This window comes from Syngnathus scovelli, chromosome 10, assembly GCF_024217435.2.
Source record: "Syngnathus scovelli strain Florida chromosome 10, RoL_Ssco_1.2, whole genome shotgun sequence".
Lineage (NCBI taxonomy): Eukaryota > Metazoa > Chordata > Actinopteri > Syngnathiformes > Syngnathidae > Syngnathus > Syngnathus scovelli.
In genome coordinates, this window is record NC_090856.1 from 3267323 (window position 1) to 3286787 (window position 19465).

General features: G+C 47.6%; 2 protein-coding genes across 7 annotated transcripts; one reads left to right on the top strand and one right to left on the bottom strand.

Annotated features, from left to right (window-relative positions):
* Positions 1 to 2019: 2019 nt before the first annotated feature.
* LOC125976259 (capping protein, Arp2/3 and myosin-I linker protein 3) lies at positions 2020 to 16198 on the bottom strand. 4 transcript variants are annotated; one of them, XM_049732306.2, is made up of 40 exons: positions 15958 to 16197; positions 15080 to 15174; positions 12594 to 12644; positions 12472 to 12531; positions 12294 to 12415; positions 12113 to 12207; positions 11915 to 11985; positions 11645 to 11718; positions 11487 to 11562; positions 11317 to 11405; positions 11062 to 11156; positions 10602 to 10688; positions 10421 to 10530; positions 10271 to 10348; positions 10118 to 10194; positions 9732 to 9836; positions 9589 to 9658; positions 9434 to 9515; positions 9232 to 9328; positions 8961 to 9015; positions 8563 to 8735; positions 8400 to 8468; positions 7895 to 7988; positions 7734 to 7832; positions 7546 to 7665; positions 7362 to 7475; positions 7102 to 7277; positions 6929 to 7016; positions 6731 to 6850; positions 6188 to 6254; positions 5623 to 5810; positions 5357 to 5436; positions 4781 to 4936; positions 4036 to 4210; positions 3341 to 3968; positions 3159 to 3250; positions 2962 to 3088; positions 2799 to 2870; positions 2584 to 2691; positions 2020 to 2380 (listed from the first exon to the last, which is right to left on the bottom strand). In XM_049732306.2, exons 1-40 carry the CDS (start codon positions 16013 to 16015, stop codon positions 2340 to 2342), a joined length of 4434 nt encoding a protein of 1477 aa, XP_049588263.1. In that variant the 5' UTR covers positions 16016 to 16197; the 3' UTR covers positions 2020 to 2339. The 4 variants fall into 4 exon arrangements, with proteins under 4 accessions (XP_049588263.1, XP_049588264.1, XP_049588262.1 ...); XM_049732307.2 differs by having other exon boundaries at positions 5357 to 5433; positions 9732 to 9839; XM_049732305.2 differs by having other exon boundaries at positions 9732 to 9839.
* LOC125976260 (low affinity immunoglobulin gamma Fc region receptor II-b) lies at positions 12150 to 19174 on the top strand. 3 transcript variants are annotated; one of them, XM_049732311.1, is made up of 9 exons: positions 12150 to 12282; positions 16788 to 16838; positions 17322 to 17360; positions 17477 to 17824; positions 17899 to 18199; positions 18272 to 18537; positions 18603 to 18644; positions 18719 to 18797; positions 18900 to 19174. In XM_049732311.1, the coding sequence occupies exons 2-9, from the start codon at positions 16808 to 16810 to the stop codon at positions 19036 to 19038; spliced, it is 1245 nt and encodes a 414-aa protein (XP_049588268.1). In that variant the 5' UTR covers positions 12150 to 12282; positions 16788 to 16807; the 3' UTR covers positions 19039 to 19174. The 3 variants fall into 3 exon arrangements, with proteins under 3 accessions (XP_049588268.1, XP_049588266.1, XP_049588267.1); XM_049732309.2 differs by lacking the exon at positions 12150 to 12282 and having other exon boundaries at positions 16350 to 16838; positions 17899 to 18201; positions 18274 to 18537; XM_049732310.2 differs by lacking the exon at positions 12150 to 12282 and having other exon boundaries at positions 16350 to 16838; positions 18924 to 19174.
* Positions 19175 to 19465: the final 291 nt, after the last annotated feature.

The following is a 19465-nucleotide window of genomic DNA, read 5'->3' on the forward strand; positions in this document are numbered from 1 at the left end:
TGACACTAAATCTGTTAATTGACCCCCCCCCCAGTTGCGCAGCCCCCCCTCACCATTACCCCCCCAACTCTTCTGTCTTGAGCAAGTTTTTTCTACTATTTTTTTTGGGGGGGGGGCAATTTCATATATTTTTATTACTTGACTTTAACAAACAGCATAAGAATTCGTTCCAAAGAATATCACATCATGACCGTCCCATCCGATCTATCATTCCATTTATTCAATCATCAATTAAAAACGTCATGATCCAAAGCACATAGTTTATTCTAAATCGATTTAGCCGTCATCAAAAGGAAATGGCGGATGGAGGAGTTGGAATGCGACTGGGTGGTTCTAAACACAGCCACATTAATTTTTTTTTTGCTGTAAGAGGGTGTGTGCACTTGTGCAACCACATCAGTTGTCTATTTTGACTTTCCTAGCTATCTTAAAGAAAGATCAGCGTACTGCTCTTTTGTATTATAACGACATCATGGTGCTCACAGCTGCCAGATCCTCCAGGGGACTCTACGCCGTCCCCGTTAAGGAGACGGTTCCCATGGCGACTGAGCCCAGCAGACCACTTGTGACCTTCTGCAGGCGTGATGGGGAAAATGCGTTTAGAGTGGTCTGCTGGTGAAAAATTGTTTTTTATGGATTTTAATAAAATAGTAAAGTGACTTTTTTTTTTTATTCACTTTGACAGGTGTTACTTTTGCCTTTATTTTATTTGATGTTTTTATTTAAAAAAAAATACATATGTAATTTAATTTTTTGCCACAGCCGTTACAAAAAAACAAATTAATTTGACCTGTAAGGCAAACGGATCCATTTGTGTTCTAGCGCTACCCACTCATTCTCTATCCCCAGCTTCCTTCCCTCACGTTGCCTGGCAACCAGTGAAGAAGGCTGATGATTAAGAGGAATATGCGTAGCGGTCATCAGCTCAACGAAATAAAAAATGAGAAAACAAGCGACAACCACAGTGAGTTTAAAAGTTCACGGCACGGCTCAGCCATTTCTCCGCAGCTTGCTTGTAAACTTGTAAACGGCAATAAAAGCGCTAATGAGGCCATACATCCGCATGAAACTTGCTTCCGGAGAGAAGCTGTCAATTACCCAGCGAGAGCCTTACCTTTTATTTCATCAGCCGTACTGCCCACATGAACAAATGTGCAATATCAAGTGCGGAACGGAAAGATTCATTATTGTGAGTGCTCATTTGCTCGCATAACGATACCCTTGTTTGCAGCCCTACCCCTTTATTGAAACCCTACCCCGGATGAAAGCCTTATTTTGGTTAGAAAATGTGCAATATTCTATCGTAAAGGATCTAACTAGACTTCCAGATGAATGGAAAGTCAAATTAAAATGATAGACTGATAAATATTTCGACTCTGATGTGGTGTGTGCGCACGCGTTGTCGTCAGGCTTGCTTTGGACTCATTACATCGGAAAAGGAGAAAAGGTCAGGGCAACGGTTGCTAATGGCAACCGGGAAGGCTCCAGTTGTGTATGTATGTGTGTCCAATGCCTGCCTCTGCCTATTTATAGTGATCAGTCGCCCCCTGCTGTTCCATATTCTCCAGCTTGTGGCGGGAAAAGCTGTCGCCATGCCAACGCAAGAAGGGTGGTGGGCGGCTTGGGAGGGGTGACATTATTTATGAGGTTTAAATAGCATCCACCTGCAAGGTCGATCATCAAAGCGACCGCGAGTGATTAGATCCTCAAAGCGGACTAATGACTGCTGATGTGGGGCAGTTTGCACTTTAAGGAGCCACATGTACACACACGTCTGTTTTGCCAGGGAAAAGTTTCCTATAGCAAGTAAAAGAAAAATCGAAATAAAATAATGCATCAATCAATGATGAGTTTGGGAATGGAGAGCCTGACCTCAAGTCCATGACGGTTCCTTGGCAGCAGGTAAGACAGCAGTGTCGGAAATGTTCCTCTGTCTGCATGGATGAATGGACACAACTAATAAGCACAAAATAATAAATAAGTAAAATAGCAAAACTAGAAAAAACAGTCCAGCAAAAATAGTTTATCCATTACATTTTTTTATTCATACATTCGTTCATACACTTATGGTTTATTGGGGGTGCTCATACATAATATTGATTTGTTTTTCTCTCTCTCTATAAAATATAATATCACCTTTCAGATATAAATCCTCAAGTCATGTTCAAGGCAGTCGGCTGTGTCGGTGGGCACTCCAGTTGTAGAAATCACATTCTGATAATATGACTAAAAAAAATGAAGATTTTACAAGCCACAAGTCAGATAAGAAGTTGAGGGCGGTCTTCTCAAGAAGCAAACACTGTTAAATAAGGGGAGCACGTGTGTGTGCTGTGACATCATCACACCAACTCGCTGTGACCATGTGTTGAGTTGAAGCTGTCTGTGAAGACAAAAAAAATAATCAGATTTTTACATCCAGTTGCGTACAATGTTTGAATCATTCATCATAAATACAATCGTAATTTATACATAGCGAATTAATTCATCGTTACATTTTCAAATGGTGGAAATTTTAACACTGGTACATCAATACAGGACAAACATCACACTAACAGCACACAGATATAAAAAGCAGACATGTACCAGACAAGTCCAGTGACTTATTTCTGTTTTGGGGCAGTCTAGGCTTTTTCTCTGGGGGTTTGCGATTGGGGGGCTTCTCAATGCTATTGGGGCTGTCCCTGTCCGTGCCTGAGTTGATGGAGGACATGGGTAAGGGGGAGACATGGCGCAACGTTAGCAAGATACAAAATGGCAGACTGACACTTGGACTCGTGGACCGTATCATAAGGCGATACCTGCGTCGCACGACATGGCTTTCCGGTTCCTTTGAGGCTTGATAGGTGCCTGAGGGCGCAATCCTTCTTCACCTGAGTGAGTGAAAGGAAATGAAAATATTTCTAAATCGACACGATCGTCACATTTATGTCTGACTGACGGTGTTGTTTTGTTTTCACGCACCTTGACTGGCAGCTCTGTCGGGCAGCCCGTGCGCATGTCTGCCGAACGGAGGGGGCAAAGGTGGAGGGGGCAAGCTCCTCTCCGGGGCAGGCTCTTTCAGGAAAGTCACGTACGACGTCGCCTTTGGCTGTTTGAAGCCCGTCGGCGCAGAAAGTCAACTCGCAAAGTAATTAAGCGCAAGGAGATTTGTCGTATACCTTTTCGGGAATCGGCGGAGGTTGAGTCTCCTGGTCTCTTCTTTTTTCCTGGTCCTTCTTGGCCGGTTCCCTCTGGACATCGTCATCTTCTTCTGCAGCAACAGAGCAAATTGTATTTTGAAGTCCCTCCAACATAGCAACACTCACAGGCATGAACTTTGACCCCCTACAACTACCCTTACCAGGTAGTGTGTCTGAGCTCTCCACCCGATGCCTCTGCCGTAGTTTGGACAAATTGGGTTTGCTACTTTGCGGCGGGGGTTCAGGTTTGGGGGCCGCTCGCCCGCCGTAGCCGCTCCTCCACCCTTCCGGGCAAGAATCGGGACTGACCCGCCTTTCCCCCTGTGCGTCCACCTCGGCGCTCACTTCCTGTTTGGGCGAGGGCGTCCTGTCCGAGGGGTACGGCGGCAACGGCCTCGGAGTGAAGTGATGTCTGTCGGGCTTCCAGACACTTCTGTCTGTCAACTGGGCATCTAGCTGCACGTCCGTCTGCTTGCCTTCCGACCACGAGCGGTCTATCTGCCTGCCGCCCAGCCGCTGTCTCTCCATCTTGCGATCAATCTGCCACTGCGTGTGTCTCTCCGCCGTCCACTGTCTGTCTATTTGTCGGTCCGGGTGTCTGTCCACGGTCCACGCCTCCCCTGGCCTCTCGTCCGAGCGCCGCCTCTCCACGTGCCGCTCGCCCGTCCTGGTGTCCAGCCATATGTCCTCGGCCTGCAGAACCTCGCTGGTCCTCTGCTTGTCGTCCGCCCAATACTTGTCGGCCTCTTTCGGCGGATGATCACCGGGCCCCGCATCTTTTTCGGAGCGCTGTCGAAAACAACCCGGAATAGTTTGAGAAATTATGTAAAAATCTTTGACCCGGTGGCGTCAGTACCTCAATGGGGGAGTAAAAGGGGTGTTTGCTTCCTGCCATCACTGAATACGGAATGCCCGACATGGGTGGTGGCAGACTCAGAACCAGAGTATTCTTCCCATCGGGTCTATCTCCGGGAGACCCTGCTTTGGCCCTTGGGGGCTGGAGGAGTGTGTACACGTTCTCTGTGGCTGCCCTGAAGACAAAACACACGAGCATCAAAAGTTAGTCAAACACAGAAATATAAAACGGCACTCGCAAGGAACTGCTGGAGGCCACAATTCGCGCCCAGATTCTCACATTGAACTAACCGGACATTCCGACTCCGGCTACCTTGACAGGAATTCTACAGTTTGTCTTTACATTCTGTTTCATTATTATTTTAAAATATTGTTTTACAACTCAGTGCTGGTATTCTCTATTAAAATGCAAAAGACATAAAATGGACAGATATAGTTTCATTTTCTGGCAAAGAAAGTGCGATCTGCCGGCTGTTGTCGACATCTGTGTCCTCACGCCTGTGTACACCATAAGTTGCTTGGCATATTGAACAAGATGAGGCACATATTTTTCTGGGTCGTTTAGGGGACTCACAGCCGCTGAGTGTCCTCAAAACAACCACGAAGATGCGTTTTGGAACACTGCAAGATGCGGAGCAGATGGTATTTTGGTGGCAGCGATGTAACGCACGACATTAGCGGAATTTGTGTGAGGCGGGACTAATGGGCAAGTGAGAGGGGCGTTTGATACGTTTTGGTATACGAACCCCGATGGTGCCGTAGCAACGGCGTGCTCGCCGTAAAAGTCGACGTCCGACTCCTGGTTGGTCTGGTTGCGGTTTCTGCGGAAACCGAAGATGGCGAGCACGTTCCTCCTCTTCTTCCTCCTCAGCGAGTGCGTGTTGTGCAAAGAGGAGAGTTGACTGCGGGAGACGATGAAGGTCATAGTTGGCGTGTCAGACAAACTCGCTCCCGTCTGGCACAATTATACCTCGCGTCCTCTGTCAACTCTGTCGGGACCTCGTTGCATTCAACAGCCGCGTATTTGCGGTTTCTCCTTCTGCTGTTTGACTGTTGCTAGGCAACACCTCTTCATATACACAATGGTTTATCTCTGTCAATACCTCCTGCTTTGTCGTTTTATAATCCAATGTGGAATGCAAACAAAATATTTGCACATTTTCTTGAGGCAAATTGGTGCATTCAAAAACCTTTGGACAAATGACATCTGTTGATTTTGAAATAATGGAAAAGCATCGTGACTTTTCATATAGTTTGAAGTGAGGCAGATTTGAAGTAATGTCCCAAAATGATTTTAACAACAGGAATAAGGAAGCTCTTACCTGTCTGGAAGGACTCTTTTAGTATAGAAATCTGGCAGTCCATCATCCAGCGGGCTTATTCCTCCATTTTCACTACACTGCTGATCACAAAGAACATAACACAGAATGTCCTTGTACTTCAAATCATATTTCCCCGTTGGAATGAATGGAAATACTGTTAATCCGTTACAACCCCACATTCAAGTACGGGGTGTGCAAACTTTTGCCAGCTCTGGTATTAAAGTGTACTACAAATGGCGAGATAGTAGGAGCGAAAGGCCCCTCACCGTCTCAGCCGGAAGGTATCCTCCTTTGTGCCTGCGCGGAGGTCTCGGGCGGACTCTGGTCACGTGGTGGAGGGGCAGACCCTGCGTGGGCAACTCAGACAGGCCCTCCCAGGAGGTTGAGCGGGACAGAGGTGTGGAATAGGACGGGATGGAAGGGGGCGGCGAGGAGCTGGAGTCGTCGCAGAGACCTGAGGGCGAAGAGAATATGGATGGGTGCGCATGAAAACTGACCCAAGTTGAGAACGTCCAAACTCAGAAGAACCAAGAATCAACGTCTGACTGTGAGGCAGACTTGCCATCAATGCAGCCCATCAGTAAACAATCAACTGATGTTTTGATTGTTAATCTCCCCTATCATCAATCAGGGATATTTCCCGAAAGGTCCATTACGGCTCAGCCGCCGCTGAAGAAACCATAAAGTCATCTTTCAGAAGGCAATACCGCAAAAGGGAAAAAATGGGCTGATCAGAAAGTACTCTAATGGAGCCATTTGTGTCATTGCAGGGGGGATTGGAGGTCTGACGGGAAAAGAAGAGGTAGAGGCGGGATGTGTGGGACTACTCACTCAGCCTGGTGGAGACGGGTCGTATTCGTCTCGTTCTCGAGCTGCGCTTCTTAATGGCTATTGTGTCCTGGAAGGGAAGAAGATACTGAAAGGACTGGAGACAGAAACATGACGTCAAGGCCCGAGAATACAAAGACGTTCCAGGGCTAAATATAGAATGTTGACAGATTGTACCTGAGATCCTTCAGGGTGAAGGATACAGAGATATTTGAGGTCTTTAAATTGTTAGCAAAGGCTTGCAGAGAAGTTTCTTATTAAAGTGAGGACAAAGGGGCTGAAGACGGAACCTTGAGGAACTCCCCTCAAGACAACAATGTTTTAAGCTAAACAAAGACAAAAAGGGACCACTTTGTCTTTATTAATTTGACGAACTGACACATAATTGGGCGGGCATGAAAACAGGATGCACAAAGAAGTCTCAATATCTGAAACGGTACAGGAAGTCAAACGCTTTGCTTTTGCTGGGTGAAATTCAGATCTTAGACCTGGTGGCACGGAACTACTAGATCCCTGCGGTTCTCCTCACAGCGTACCCTCACTTACTATACTGGTGCCGAGCTCCTCCTCAGTGATGTCCAGAGAGTCTCTATGTCTGTTGAACCTCCAGCCAGTCCCGTCTTCGCACGAGCCATCCCAGCGTTTCAGATGAGACACCTGCCGGGTCTGGGACAGGGAGTCCTCTTTAAGGATGGAAATTTGACCGCCCAAGGCACACGTGAATGTCGACAACGTCGGATTTACCAGCGTCTTGTGGGTGGCGTAGAGCTCCTGCAGGATTTGGTCCACGATGGAGTTGGTGAGATAGGACACCACGGACAGCTTGACTTCTCTACGGAAGGAAAATGGTTTTCTTTAAACGACATACCCGCGTGGGTATGAAAATCAGTAGTTTGCCCGAATTACGGAAGAGTTACTCTAAGGCTCGGTGGACGTCCTGCGCTGCTCTTTCCATCAGGGCGGTGCGAATGGTGGCGCGAGGTACGGACACGCGGTCCGAGACGGACGAGAGCGGCGGGGACAGTCGCTCCGCCGCGGCGGACGACAGAGGACAGAGCTCACGGCAGAGAGACACCATTGAATCGACGATCACCTGTGCAACAGCAGCCTTCCGTCACCTAAGGAACACTTACGGCCTGAACCGGAATTGGGCGCTTGGACAAGCAATGGAAACAACCTGAAGTTCTTTGTCGGCAGCTTTGGCAAGCTCGCCAGCCAGCGAGTCCAAACGTTGTCGCACCGGCCCGTCCACAGAGAGCACGTGCGCCAGCTCGCACAGGGAGGGGTACAGCTTGGAGTGTGCAAAAACAAAACATGCTTTCAGCTTTACTGCCCCGCACTTGAAGACTCGGGTGGCTCACCGCGCGGGAATTCCTGGCCTCCTTTAGCACTTGCTTGGCCGCCTGAATATCCTCCGCTTCACCGACGCCTCGTAGCAGGCACACCTGCTGCTGAACGCGTGCGCACAGACGCTCCATCACCTTGGAAACGGAAAAAATGTTTCATATGAGATCGAGGCCACCACCGGCTGTCAAAACAGCAGCGCTACCTGCTCTGCGGTGCTGGTGACGAGGCCTTGATGCAGCCGCAGAGCCTGGCGCTGGGAGAACCGCTGAGTCTGGTTGTTCCTCACCAGAGCTCGTTGGATCTACGCAGGAAGTCAGGATTTCTCCACCGAGCCCAAAAACAACACCACCACGCTGCACCAACCTTGGTCAGTGCCTGCTCCGTCCTCTCGGGGGCGCTACGGTACGCCTGACTGATGTCGCTCAGGGGGAGAGGCATGTACTGCAGGGTGAAATTACTTAAGAAGAGGAGAGAAAACGTGGCGGTGAGTTGCATCGGGCATACACTTTTGCTAACCACTTTTCCACGGCTGCCTCCATATTTGAGGGTTAGCTCAGTTCAGTATGGCCACTGGACAAACCCATCCCATAATATCCCCTCATGAGGGCAAGTAATACCCTCTTCAACCATGTCCGACTTGGCCTGAAGCGACGGCTGAACATTTTAAGATAGCCACGAGGAAAACATCAATTCGCCAGGCTCGTGTTGCCATTTTCAACGACGTTGGCACTGCAGGTCTTACTGCACAAACTAAATCTGACGGGATAACTGCTTACGAAAATGCAGGTGAAGAACTACACGCTCGTTTTCCCTGATGATAATAATAGTAAAATTTTAATAACCCCAAAAGACAATCTTATGCTCTTACTGTTCAAGTGCTCTGGCCACGTCAAGAAATCCCGCTGCAGAGGTACTGTTGCGATCCCATGTCACGCTCCTGCAGTGTGCACATGGATGAACATTTGCCACCCAAATTTTCCACCCCCGCTACCTGTAACCACCTCCGACCTCCTCAAAAACCACAAGCTTACCGGAGCGTGGTGTTAATCTGCAGGGCTTTGCTCAGCATCTTGGCGCCGATGTCGTCCATGTTGTTGCCGCTCAGATCCACCTTCCTCAGGCAGGTGTTGCTCCCCAGGGCGTTGACCAGAACCGTACCCCGGGAACGGAGGCGCGAGTCGGTCAGCGACAAGGTCTGCAGGGCCTGGGGAGAGACACAGGAAGTGTGTTTCCATGTGGTTTGATACACTGCACGTATGAATTATTGATTATACATGCATGTGAAGATGGTGGAACACAAGGCAAACAGGGAGACAGAAATAATTCATGTTTCTGGGAAACGTAGTGTGAACAAGATTTCTCTTTCTCTCTCGAGCTGTCGTGATGTCTATAGAAGAGCATTTGGATAGATCATCCTGTCCTCACTCACACATTCCTCTTCTTGTATGAGCTGCACCAACTTCTGCAGGACTTCATCCAAAACTCTGCGGATGTAAAGACGTGAAGACAGACAGCGAATGAGCCGAGGATAATTATCGTAATTTAGCTGCAGCTGCATAGCGGGTGAGAAGCCGACGGCGTCTGAAAAGTGAACTAGAGTCAACAGAGCTGTTGATTCCAGCTGGCACATGCCGTGTTTGAGTTTTTTTTTTTTTTCTTTGAGCCGCAAATAACCACATTAAAAGCGTGACGCGGATCACCTGTTTTTGATGTTGAAGTTCTTGCCGAGATGAAGGTGTTTCAGCGAGTGGTGTCGGGAGAGGGCGGGCAGAACCGTGAGCAAGTCGGCATCCAAACCTGTCGACACGAGAACATCTCAAAAGTCGCCCCGGGGATAAACTTGACAAAACCAGACAAGGTCAAAACAGGATGGGAAGGGCATGTCACCCCGTGTCACCGTACCGTTGTCTGAGATGTCCAGAGTGGAGATGGAAGAGACTCTGGGGAAGAGCTCCTGCAGGACGGCAGCGCCAGCACATCGAAGCTGGAGGATGGTAAGAAAAGGCAAACAAGCTCAAGATCGCAGAAGAACCGTCGTATTCTGGATCTGTTCTCACCTCACAGCCACTGATGTCCAGATGAAGGTCACTGATGTGAGGGTTGGAGGTTAAGCCCAATAGCAGAGCCCTGTTGACCCAGACAATTGCTCTTTGCAAGAAGCTCAAGTGGGAACGAGTGTTTGGGAAAATTGAGGGAGTACCTGAAGACGTCAGGGGGGAGTTTCATGGCGGCCAGGCTGACGTGGGTGAGGCTGAAGGCGGAGCTGAAGAACTGACGGAACAACGGCAGTGTGTCCTTCCCTTTCCTGCTAGGTATATATAAAAAAAAACAGTAAGAGTAGGAAACGAGAAAGCGAGATGGATGAGATGAGGCGAGAGTGGCCACATAGACAGAAGAAAGCGATGACGGATGGCACCACTTAAGTATTCATACACAATGAGAGCTCTCAAATCCATCCGTGAAGAGCAAACAGTGAGTTCTGCCAAAAAATACGACACAGCCGGAGAGTTTAATTCATTCTACCACCGAGATCGTGACTCGGTTTTCTCATATTGGCCAGGTTCTAGCCCTTTGCACAGGACTGACCTGTTTGAGAAGGAATTTTTGGAAAGATTGAGAAAGGAGAGATCAGCGCAACAGCCCCTCAGTAGAGCCCCGAATAGCTGCCGGAGGACAGAGTGGAAAGGGTTAAATCCGAGCAGAGGAAGGACACACAGCTTTGGACGGTTAAAGCCTTACTGAGTCCACAGAGCAATCTGTGCCCGACAAATCCAGATGCACCAGGCAGTTGGGATGCGACAAAAACAGATACAAGCTCTGCAAAGACAGAAAGAAGAGACGTCAAGGACAAATGGCTCCATTTTAAGAAAATGCATGGGGCTTCCTGACCGAGGCGTCGTCCCCGGACAGGACTCCGGGGTTCTTGCTCAGGTCCAGGTGCAGAAGCGAGTTGGAGTATTCGTCACTGGAGTTGAGCGCCATAGAAAGCGACACCACCCCTAGATAGAGAAGAGGTGGATTGGTCGAATGTTATTTGAACGAATCAAAAATGGCGGGGAAATCCAACAACCTTTTGAGGTGAGCGAGGTCTTGGAGAGGTTGAGGAGACGCAGACCCTTGCTGAGGTGGCACATTTGCTGGATCAGACTGGCCACGCCTAAATAAATGTTACAAAAGTGGCAATATATTCCCACAAAACAAGTCAAGAGTGAAATAGCGAGTCGTTTGTGAACATTTGAACATGGCCTCCTGTTCAGACAAGTCGCTCTCTCATTAACACTCGCAGTCACAGTCACACACCGGCGACCATCCGTGCGTGGTGGCAGTCGACTCATCAGGAGCAATTAGCGCTTGGGCGTCTCGCTAACGGTCACTTAGACACGGGCGCTAGAGCCTCCGAAGATGCGTCACCACCCTTAAAATTAACTTCCAGCGGAGACACCCGTGGCTTGTCAAATGTCCGTGAAAATTGGAGGATGGTTGGATTCAGAGCTGGTTATTCTTAGAGTGTAATGGCCGCTTATCTCCACCTTGGTTGTCCAGAGAGTTGTGGGCCAGGTTGAGCGAGTGGATGACAGCGGCGGGGTTCTCCGAGAGAGCGGTCGACATCTTCTGTGGGAAGTCTCTGCAACACAGGAAATGAAATGCTGGAAATTGTTGGAATCTTCTCCCAAAGTTCTTTCTGCTTAATATTCAAGACTCAACCCAAGATCACTTTAAGAATTTTCCACTTGAGTCAAACCCTCGTTCAGCTGTAAAATCGATTTTATTTTTTGGGTGCTTACGATTTCAACCCGACGTTCTCCAGCGTGATCTCTTCAAGGCTGGATGATTTACTGACCGTGTGCAGGACCTGCTCGGTCACCTCCGAGCCCTGAACGCAATTAAGCATATGAAAACGTAAGCTTCCCGTTTGACAACAAAACAACGCAGCCACGGATTAATTTTCACTTGCCAAGCGTAGGTCTTTGCAGTACAGCTTAGTGAACCACGTGTTGTACGCCACTGATGCGACAATCACTGCCAGATCCCTGCAGGGGGGGCGGGGGGACCATCAGAATTTATTTGTAAGCTAGCATGTTTGTGTATATGTTTGTTTTTGCATCATCTGACCTGCTTTCAAGGTGGCTAAAGTCCAGCAGGTTAAACTCACGGTTGTCCTGGGAGTGGTAGATGGTGTCCACGTCCTAGAGGACACAGATAAAGTCACAAAAAGTCAACAAAAGTGCAAACGATTTAGAAACAGACAGTCTTAGATCAATTCAGCCAAGTTCTAAAATCGGCGACTCAAGTCGGAGTCGAGTCACGTGACTCGACTCCCCCACCTTTATATTACTCATCGGTCTGTTGGCACGGTGAAACATTTCAAAACGATTTCCTTACCCACTGCACTTCCTCCTTGCAGCTGATGCCATTATAGTCACACAGCGCGGCGTACGTTTCTGAAAATCCTCCTGTGGGGGGGAACAGACATCTTTGATCGTGTGTGTGTATGTGTGTGTGTGTGTGTGTGTGTGTGTGTATAAAAAAGAACACCACGGAAACTAATCGTGTGACAGATAACTTGCTCATTTTCCTTACCGCAGGCCCGCTGAGTTTCCACCGACGTCTCCGAGCTGGGCGAATACTTCCTGCTGCCCTCGGAGAGATCGCTATCGGAGTGACAGATGGAAGGTCTGCGGAGGTCAAGACATCGCAAAAGACGGAAATGTCTGGGTCATGCGCTTATTAAGTCGTCCAGTTGCGAGCCGGTGAGTCTTACGCAAACACTGAGTTGTTGAAAATCCGTGAGAGCGCATAATTGATGTGGCTGACCACGTGGTTGAGGTGGTCACGTGACTCGAACCTCAGGCAGCAGGTTGACTTGTCGGTGTCGATAACGACCTGCGACAAGAGCAGTCAATCAAGAACTCAACCGTGACTCGTGAACAGAAACTCACCTGGTGATCGGGGTGTGAATTCAAAGCTCGGATCTCCAAGAAGTTAAACGTGGTTTCAACCTGTCGTCAAACATTCGTTGAGAGAAGATTCCGACTTTAGCCGGAAATGTATGTCGCGGTACCTTGGCGGGAATCTTGGGCGCCAGGAAGTAGAGACGCCAGGTCGCCAGCACCTGAGGAGAGACGAATCATATCGACGCCATTTTGTTGTTGCTGAAAACGATCGAGGGAATTTTTAATTGGTTATGACAGGACGGAAAACGATAATCTGCACGCTATATAAGACAGTAAAGGATGAGACTCATCTATTGCTTTCTTTCCGTGTTCTTGTATTGATCCGACTAAAAGCCCTTCCGTGTTCGGTAGACGACTTCGTTCAGGCAGGGGGAAAAACAAAAAAAGATGGTTCCATTCATTCTCACATTTCGGCACAAAGTGGCCTTGGGCTCGACAAGCCGCCACAACTTTCTTACCGCGTTTACATTAGCGCTTCAGGGGAAGACGTTATGTCTTTAGCATTTGAGTCGTAAGATGTGTTTGGCTAGATTGCGACGAAACATATTATAAACCTTGTCGTGCCTTGAGATTCGAGTTGGATTGTGTTCACGCCTACAACGGCGCAAACGCCCCCTTTTTCACTGCGCTCATCAGCAAAAATAGCAAGAGAATGAAAACGCTACTTGATTTGTGTTACTTGTACTGGGCACAAAAATAGACATCAAATTAGACTCGTTTGAGCTGTCACAAATAAAAACAAACAAACGTGGCCTTAAAATGTCAAAAAGACTTCTGTATATACCAAAAAAGGTACAAGGCATATCTTTGAGTACAGTCAGATTCTTTCTTGACTACCAAAGCTAGCATTTGCTATCTCGCGAGCTAATTTGCAACCTAATCACTCGTTAGCGCCAAGACGGATATTTCTACCTTCCCAGCTGTTTTCGAGCACAGAAAATGGAGCGCACATCCGTTCTTGGCAACTGAAAAAGTCAGGTAGCATCTCGGGGTTAGTTTTTGGCAGGTTGATGCGTTCAACCAGCAGCAAAGAGCACTGCCCTCTGCTACTCCTGCTCGCATTTTCTGCCCCGTCGCTCCCAATCATTTACTTCATACACTCCGAAGGCCCGACTAAAACACTCCCTGGAGACCAAAGAGTCTCTCAGAGGAACAACAGGAACTGTATGCTTTCACACGGATGCTTCTGAACAAAATGAGAATAACAAGCGGATTGTCCGTTTGCTATTAAATATTGAAAGAATCGCCAGAGCTTTTAAAAGTTAATCGATCCCGTGTGGTTGAGAAGTCTCCAGAAAGATTCCGACACATTTGTAAAATGCTCTCTTAAATTATTTTTCTAACGGCCATAGATGTCAAAGATCCATTTTAGCTGGGCTGGCAGTGAAAGAGTTAAAAGAAATACAGAAAAATTCCACAAGGTCACTTGTGTGTAAAGGTGATGAATTTTCAAAATATGGCGGTTCTGACACAACATTTAGCATGAGCACACGATTGCGAAAACCACCACCTGGCGCTTTCTTATGTGGCGAGGAAGGACTCCAAGCCGGAGCGCTTCCAAACATTCTGGATAGATACTCCGAGTCGATAAAGCCCGACCGTATCGCATTACAGTAATGAGTCGGCAGTCGGAGGCATAGTTAAGAGTAAACGGATGTGAAGTGCGCTGACGCAGCAGGAGGAACGTCATTACCGCTGCCGCCACGAGAACACAACTGAAGTCTTCTCAAGTCTTCAATCGTCTCCGAAGTCTTTCATGCGTCAGAGCGCGAAACGCACCTCGTAACCTCCGGTACATTTCCACACATCTGACTTTGCACTCCCACCCAATGTTCTTGTGGATTACCAACATGACACAGAAGTGCATTTCAAAAAAAAAAAAATCCCTAAACCGGCGTGACTGATCAAAATCGGTACTTAAGTAGATGACGCGGGGACCCAGCAGGGGGCGACGTAACGAACGACGGCTTCCCCGTTCAAAGATAAACGGAGAGAGGTGTTATGGAGGGAGAGTTTTGGAAGGATTGCGCGGTAATCAAAGGCTGCACATGTAAAAAAAAAGAAAAAAAATATTTAACTGCCTGCTCTTGCCACGCGATGAATCATGAACACAGAGCAGCAGAAGCTGCCAAAAGCCAGACCGATTCTGAGCGGGATAAAAGCTCATTGGCCTTGCGGGGTTTGCAGGAAGGGCAACTGAGGATATTGTAAATCATAAAAACATAACCAATTGATCGTCGTGTCAATCTCCATCTTAATCCTTCACATGAGTCAAGCCTTCATCCTTTCTATCCATTCCAAGTTCATAGCGGGCGAGCCGATTGGCCCAGATCGAATCCAGATAAACTGGCACTAAACAAAAAGGAGATCTTGCATCTCTGCCCTATATTCTCAGATGAAAGTGCCCTGGAATCAAACGCCGTGGACTGCTCAGCCCCCCTACCGCTTAACCAGCGGCATCTGAGGAACCCGCCCTGCTTTCTTCTGTGTGGTTAACAAAAATCCCTTTTCTCACCGAGCTGTGCTGTTCGCTACGCTTGGGGCTGCCATTAGAAAATAATTTGTGAAATACCCGAGTCGTCTTCAAACTTACCAGAATCCGGTCCTCGGTTTTACCACTCTTGGTGTCGAGCTTAATCCCGCAAATGAACTTGATGGTTGATTTCTCGATGATCTTCCTGATGCTGTCTGTGGATGAAAGAGACAAGAAGATGTCAGTGATGTCAAGAAATGAAGTTTTTAGATTGTGGGCCCAAAAAGTAGTTTCGATTGGCACCCCCCCCCGTAATACAAAGGGGAGGGGTGAGCAGTATGACACAGAACCACCCCCTCAAAAGTAAACTCAGATGTTCCAGACAGAAATATTCAACTGAGAGCGATGACCTTGTGCTAGCCTACAGGAAGGCTCAGCGTCCCCCCCCCCCCCACCCCACTCCGGCGCAGCCCACCCCCTTTTGCCAGGAGGGTGTTTTGAATGAAGTGATGCTTGATTCAATCATCACAGTGCGACTCTAAGAGCCATTAGGAGTAATTAACACAGCAGGAGCCAATGTGTTACAAGGATTCAAAAATTTAGAAAAGAGCATGGAGATGCATGGAACATCTGCCTTAGAGCACCCCCCCTCCTTTTTCCACACACTGGATGGCAGAAAAAAAAAACCCACTTAAACGGCTTCCAATCAGCTGGAAATCTAATAAATTGCTTTCACATTATCTTACGCTCCCCCCCCCCCGCCCTTTTAAAACCCAATTTTTAGTCCGTGCAGAGGTCCTTGAATGTTCTGCTGAATGTTCTCCCGCTGCATGCATCTGGACATGCATGCGAACAAGATGTCATGCGTAGCAAACTGCGTGCTCGGAGGAGAGGAGAGGAGAAGAGAAGGGGGCGCGGACGACATGCCCGATTGAGCCCGCAGTGAGTCGGAGGAGGGCGGGGGATGGTTTGGGAAGCAGAACCACAAGAAGACCCACCTGTGATGTCCTTGTTCACACTGGCAAAGCCAAAAACGGTGATCTCTCTAGCGGCCATGACTGCAGCGGCTGGCTGCCCTGCTCCTGCTCCTGCTCTTGCTCCCTGTTCCTGCTCCTTCTCTTTTGTCTTCCTCCTCTGATGGACGCCCTTTTGTTATTCTTCCTCAGTCACGGACAAAAACAATGGTCGCACTTGCAGGCATTCCTGCAGCGCGTACGAGGTTCCCGGAAGAAAACCTATGGATTATGGGAGGATGGATGTGAAAGGATGGAGGGAGGGAAGAGGGGAGGAGGGGTGAGGGAGGGGTTACCTGCAGGAGATTTGAGAGTTAAAGGGAGAGTTTGCAGTAAAAAAACAAAATAGATTTTTAAAATGAAATATTTCCTAGTAAAAAAAAAAACACTAGTTAATTTTTTGTTGGCATTGAAGTGAATGGAAAAATTATGGAATGTCATTTAATATTATTCATATTATACGCCTCACACTACTGATGTTCTGGGTTCGATTCTCATCTTCAATCGTTTTTTTTTGGGGTACTCCGGCTTCCTCTCATAACCCAAAACCATGCATGTACGTTTTGAATGCTCTAGCTCTTATTTAAAGAAAGTTTGAAAGTAGTTTAGGGAAATTTGACCCCCCCCTTTATCTGCCACTCCTCCTGTTTACAAATTGTCACAGGAAGGAAATGTCTCCACCAAGATGACCATCACTATCTTCTGTGACTGGCCTCTTTCATTGCCTTTTGCTTTACTGAGATATTTTCAAAACCTGAGATTGAAAATATATATATATTTATCATCAAATAATAATTTTTCATTTTGTGAGAAAGATCTCAAGGCTTGGGGCAGAATGAACATCATCCTAATAACTTTATTGCTGGGTGAGTACATCAATAGATGCAATTCAACTTTTATTTTATTTTCAAGTCTCAACCTTTTTTGCACCATCGTGCATATACAGAGAGAATACACAATTATGCGTTTGTAGTTTGTTGTGTAGTTTTTACCTTCAAGCAAGGTATTGCCAATCAAGTCTCTGTGTGTTCATGTTTATGAGTTGGCGAGAGAAGAAAATACTCGTCCATCCACATTCCAGGCGTTCCCATGAGAACGACTAGTCGGCGTGAAAGATTCATTAAGTGTGAGGCTGTGTGTTACAGAGTTACAAAGTCTCACAAGATCATGCAACTGTGTGTGTCTGTGACTGGTCCAGACTTGTCAAGCACTGCAAAGCTTAAAGCAATTTGCAGGGCTGTCACAACACTTGGGGATTCATTCTTTTGTATCAGCGTTATTTTAACGTCTTTTTTAAAAAAAAATTATTGGTCGATCCTGTGTGTGAGGTTTTGTTTTTGTTATTTCAGGTGTAGCGGCACTCGTACTCCTCGTTGCAGCTTCTAAAGGTGAGGTCACCAGCACAATTGACTTCAATTAAAATCACATGATGGTTTATTACTGGGAAGGTGAGGTGGAGCTAAAGAGGGGGACACATCTCTACTCTGCATTGTGCATCTCTCAGTCCCGAGGACATCATTCAGCAGCATCAATCAAACTTCCAACCCGGATGACTCGCGAGTCAGCGTGACCGTGTGGCCGCCAGGGACGAAGGTCTTCCTCGGGGAGTGTGTGCTGCTGCGATGTACGGTGGAGTCCAACTCCACTTTGGCGTGGACTTACCGCTGGTTCAGAAATGAGCCTCGCCCCACCCGGATGGGGAAGGACCCCCGGCATCTGCTTTCCGGGGGTAGCTACTCCATCACCGCCGTGGCGAGGGAGGACGCCGGCAGGTACTGGTGCCAGGCCGAGTGTTCCGATACTAACACCACCAAGGCGGTCCTAAGCGGTCCGGTTTCACTGAGTGTGTCAGGTGAGGAAAGGTTTGTTTGGTAACACCGGCGGATTTTGAATATAATATTGTATGTACTTTTTTGTGTGCTTCAGAGTTGCCCCCACCCTCACTGACTCTGACCCCCAGCTCCAGGCACATGTTCGCAGGCGAGAACTTTACCTTGCACTGTCCCGAGACTCTGACGAACTCCACAGCTTGGGTCCTGAGGCAAACTCCAACCAGCCACTTCAGAAGAACCGCAGACTCCAAGACCCGTGCATGCTTCTCACCAGGCAGTGTAGTCAACCCAGGTAGATCCAGCACCTGCTTGGTCTCGATGACGAAGGGCCAAAGTGGGCTGTACTGGTGCGAAGGCGCCGAAGGCCGCAGCAATGCTGTCCACGTCACCGTCACCTGTGAGTCTTCAGAAAGATGTCAACGCAGCGTCACGTCTTTTTTTTCTTTCTGACTTTTATATTGTCCGACAGCCGGTCCGGTCATCATGAGGACCCCCGCTTTCTCCGTACCACAAGGGGGCAGCGTGATCTTAGCATGTCGCTATCAGAAACCCAACCACACAAAGACGACCTTCTTCAGGAACGGCATTGAAATGTTCACATCCAGTTCCCTCAGTCCAACCGCGGAAATGAAATTAAGCATTCAGAATGTGAGCGAGGCACACGAAGGTTTTTACAAATGTGCGTCAGAGGATGGAACGCTGGAGAGCCCACAGAGCTGGTTGTCAGTCACAAGTAAGACATCATCGCTATCGGATCTTCTCTCGTTCTTCAGCGTTGACGTTTGCTATTTGTTTTAGGCGACTTCTTTTCTACGGATGTGTCAGCCGCCTCCACCTCGAGTAACTCATTTTGTTTTAAGCCTGAATTATAAACATACAGACTTTGAAATGAATCTAATCGATTCTTTGAACAGGCTCCTGGACGTGGCTCGCTGTTTTATGCATTCTTATGATCCTCATCCTGCTTGCTATCTTGCTAATTCATCACTTCAGGTCAGTAGCATATTGAAAAATATTTTATTATACAGTGGGTCCTCGGTCATAATAATGTATGTCTATAAAAAAAACATGACCCATTTTATGATTCTTGTGAAGGTACAAGATGCTTTACACCCGCAGCTGCTGGACGGGGTCTAGCGAGGAGACTCCCGCCTCCGCCCATCCCGCCACCAAACAGGACGTGACGGAGGTACAATGGGATCTTTCCTGGATGGAAATGTCCAACCTGCTCTAGCCGGGCAAATGAAGTGAAAGACTTGGCAGCCAGAAGGCAACAAACTCGTTTTTTCCTGTTATTCTTCTAACTGTCAGATTGTTTTGACATTGAGTATTTTTCCATGTTCAAATAAAGTTTGAGCTTTTATCTGCAATTGCAGTGGGTTAATATACAGTATAGATTAGTATAGAGGTCAACATTTAAATCAGATTTGCTGGATGAGAAATATTTCAAACATGTAGAATAGAGGCCCTCGAGGACTGGACTTAGACAACTCAGATGTAGATAGTGGAAAGTTGTTCATTTCAGGCTCATCGTAAAGGTTTGGTAGGGATATTGAAAAAGTCATTGAATGACACAATTTTGGTCTTTGGTCATACATTTTTTTTGACATACTTGATCATTTTGAGATCTGTACCTTTAAAGTGAAACGTATTGGCTGAAA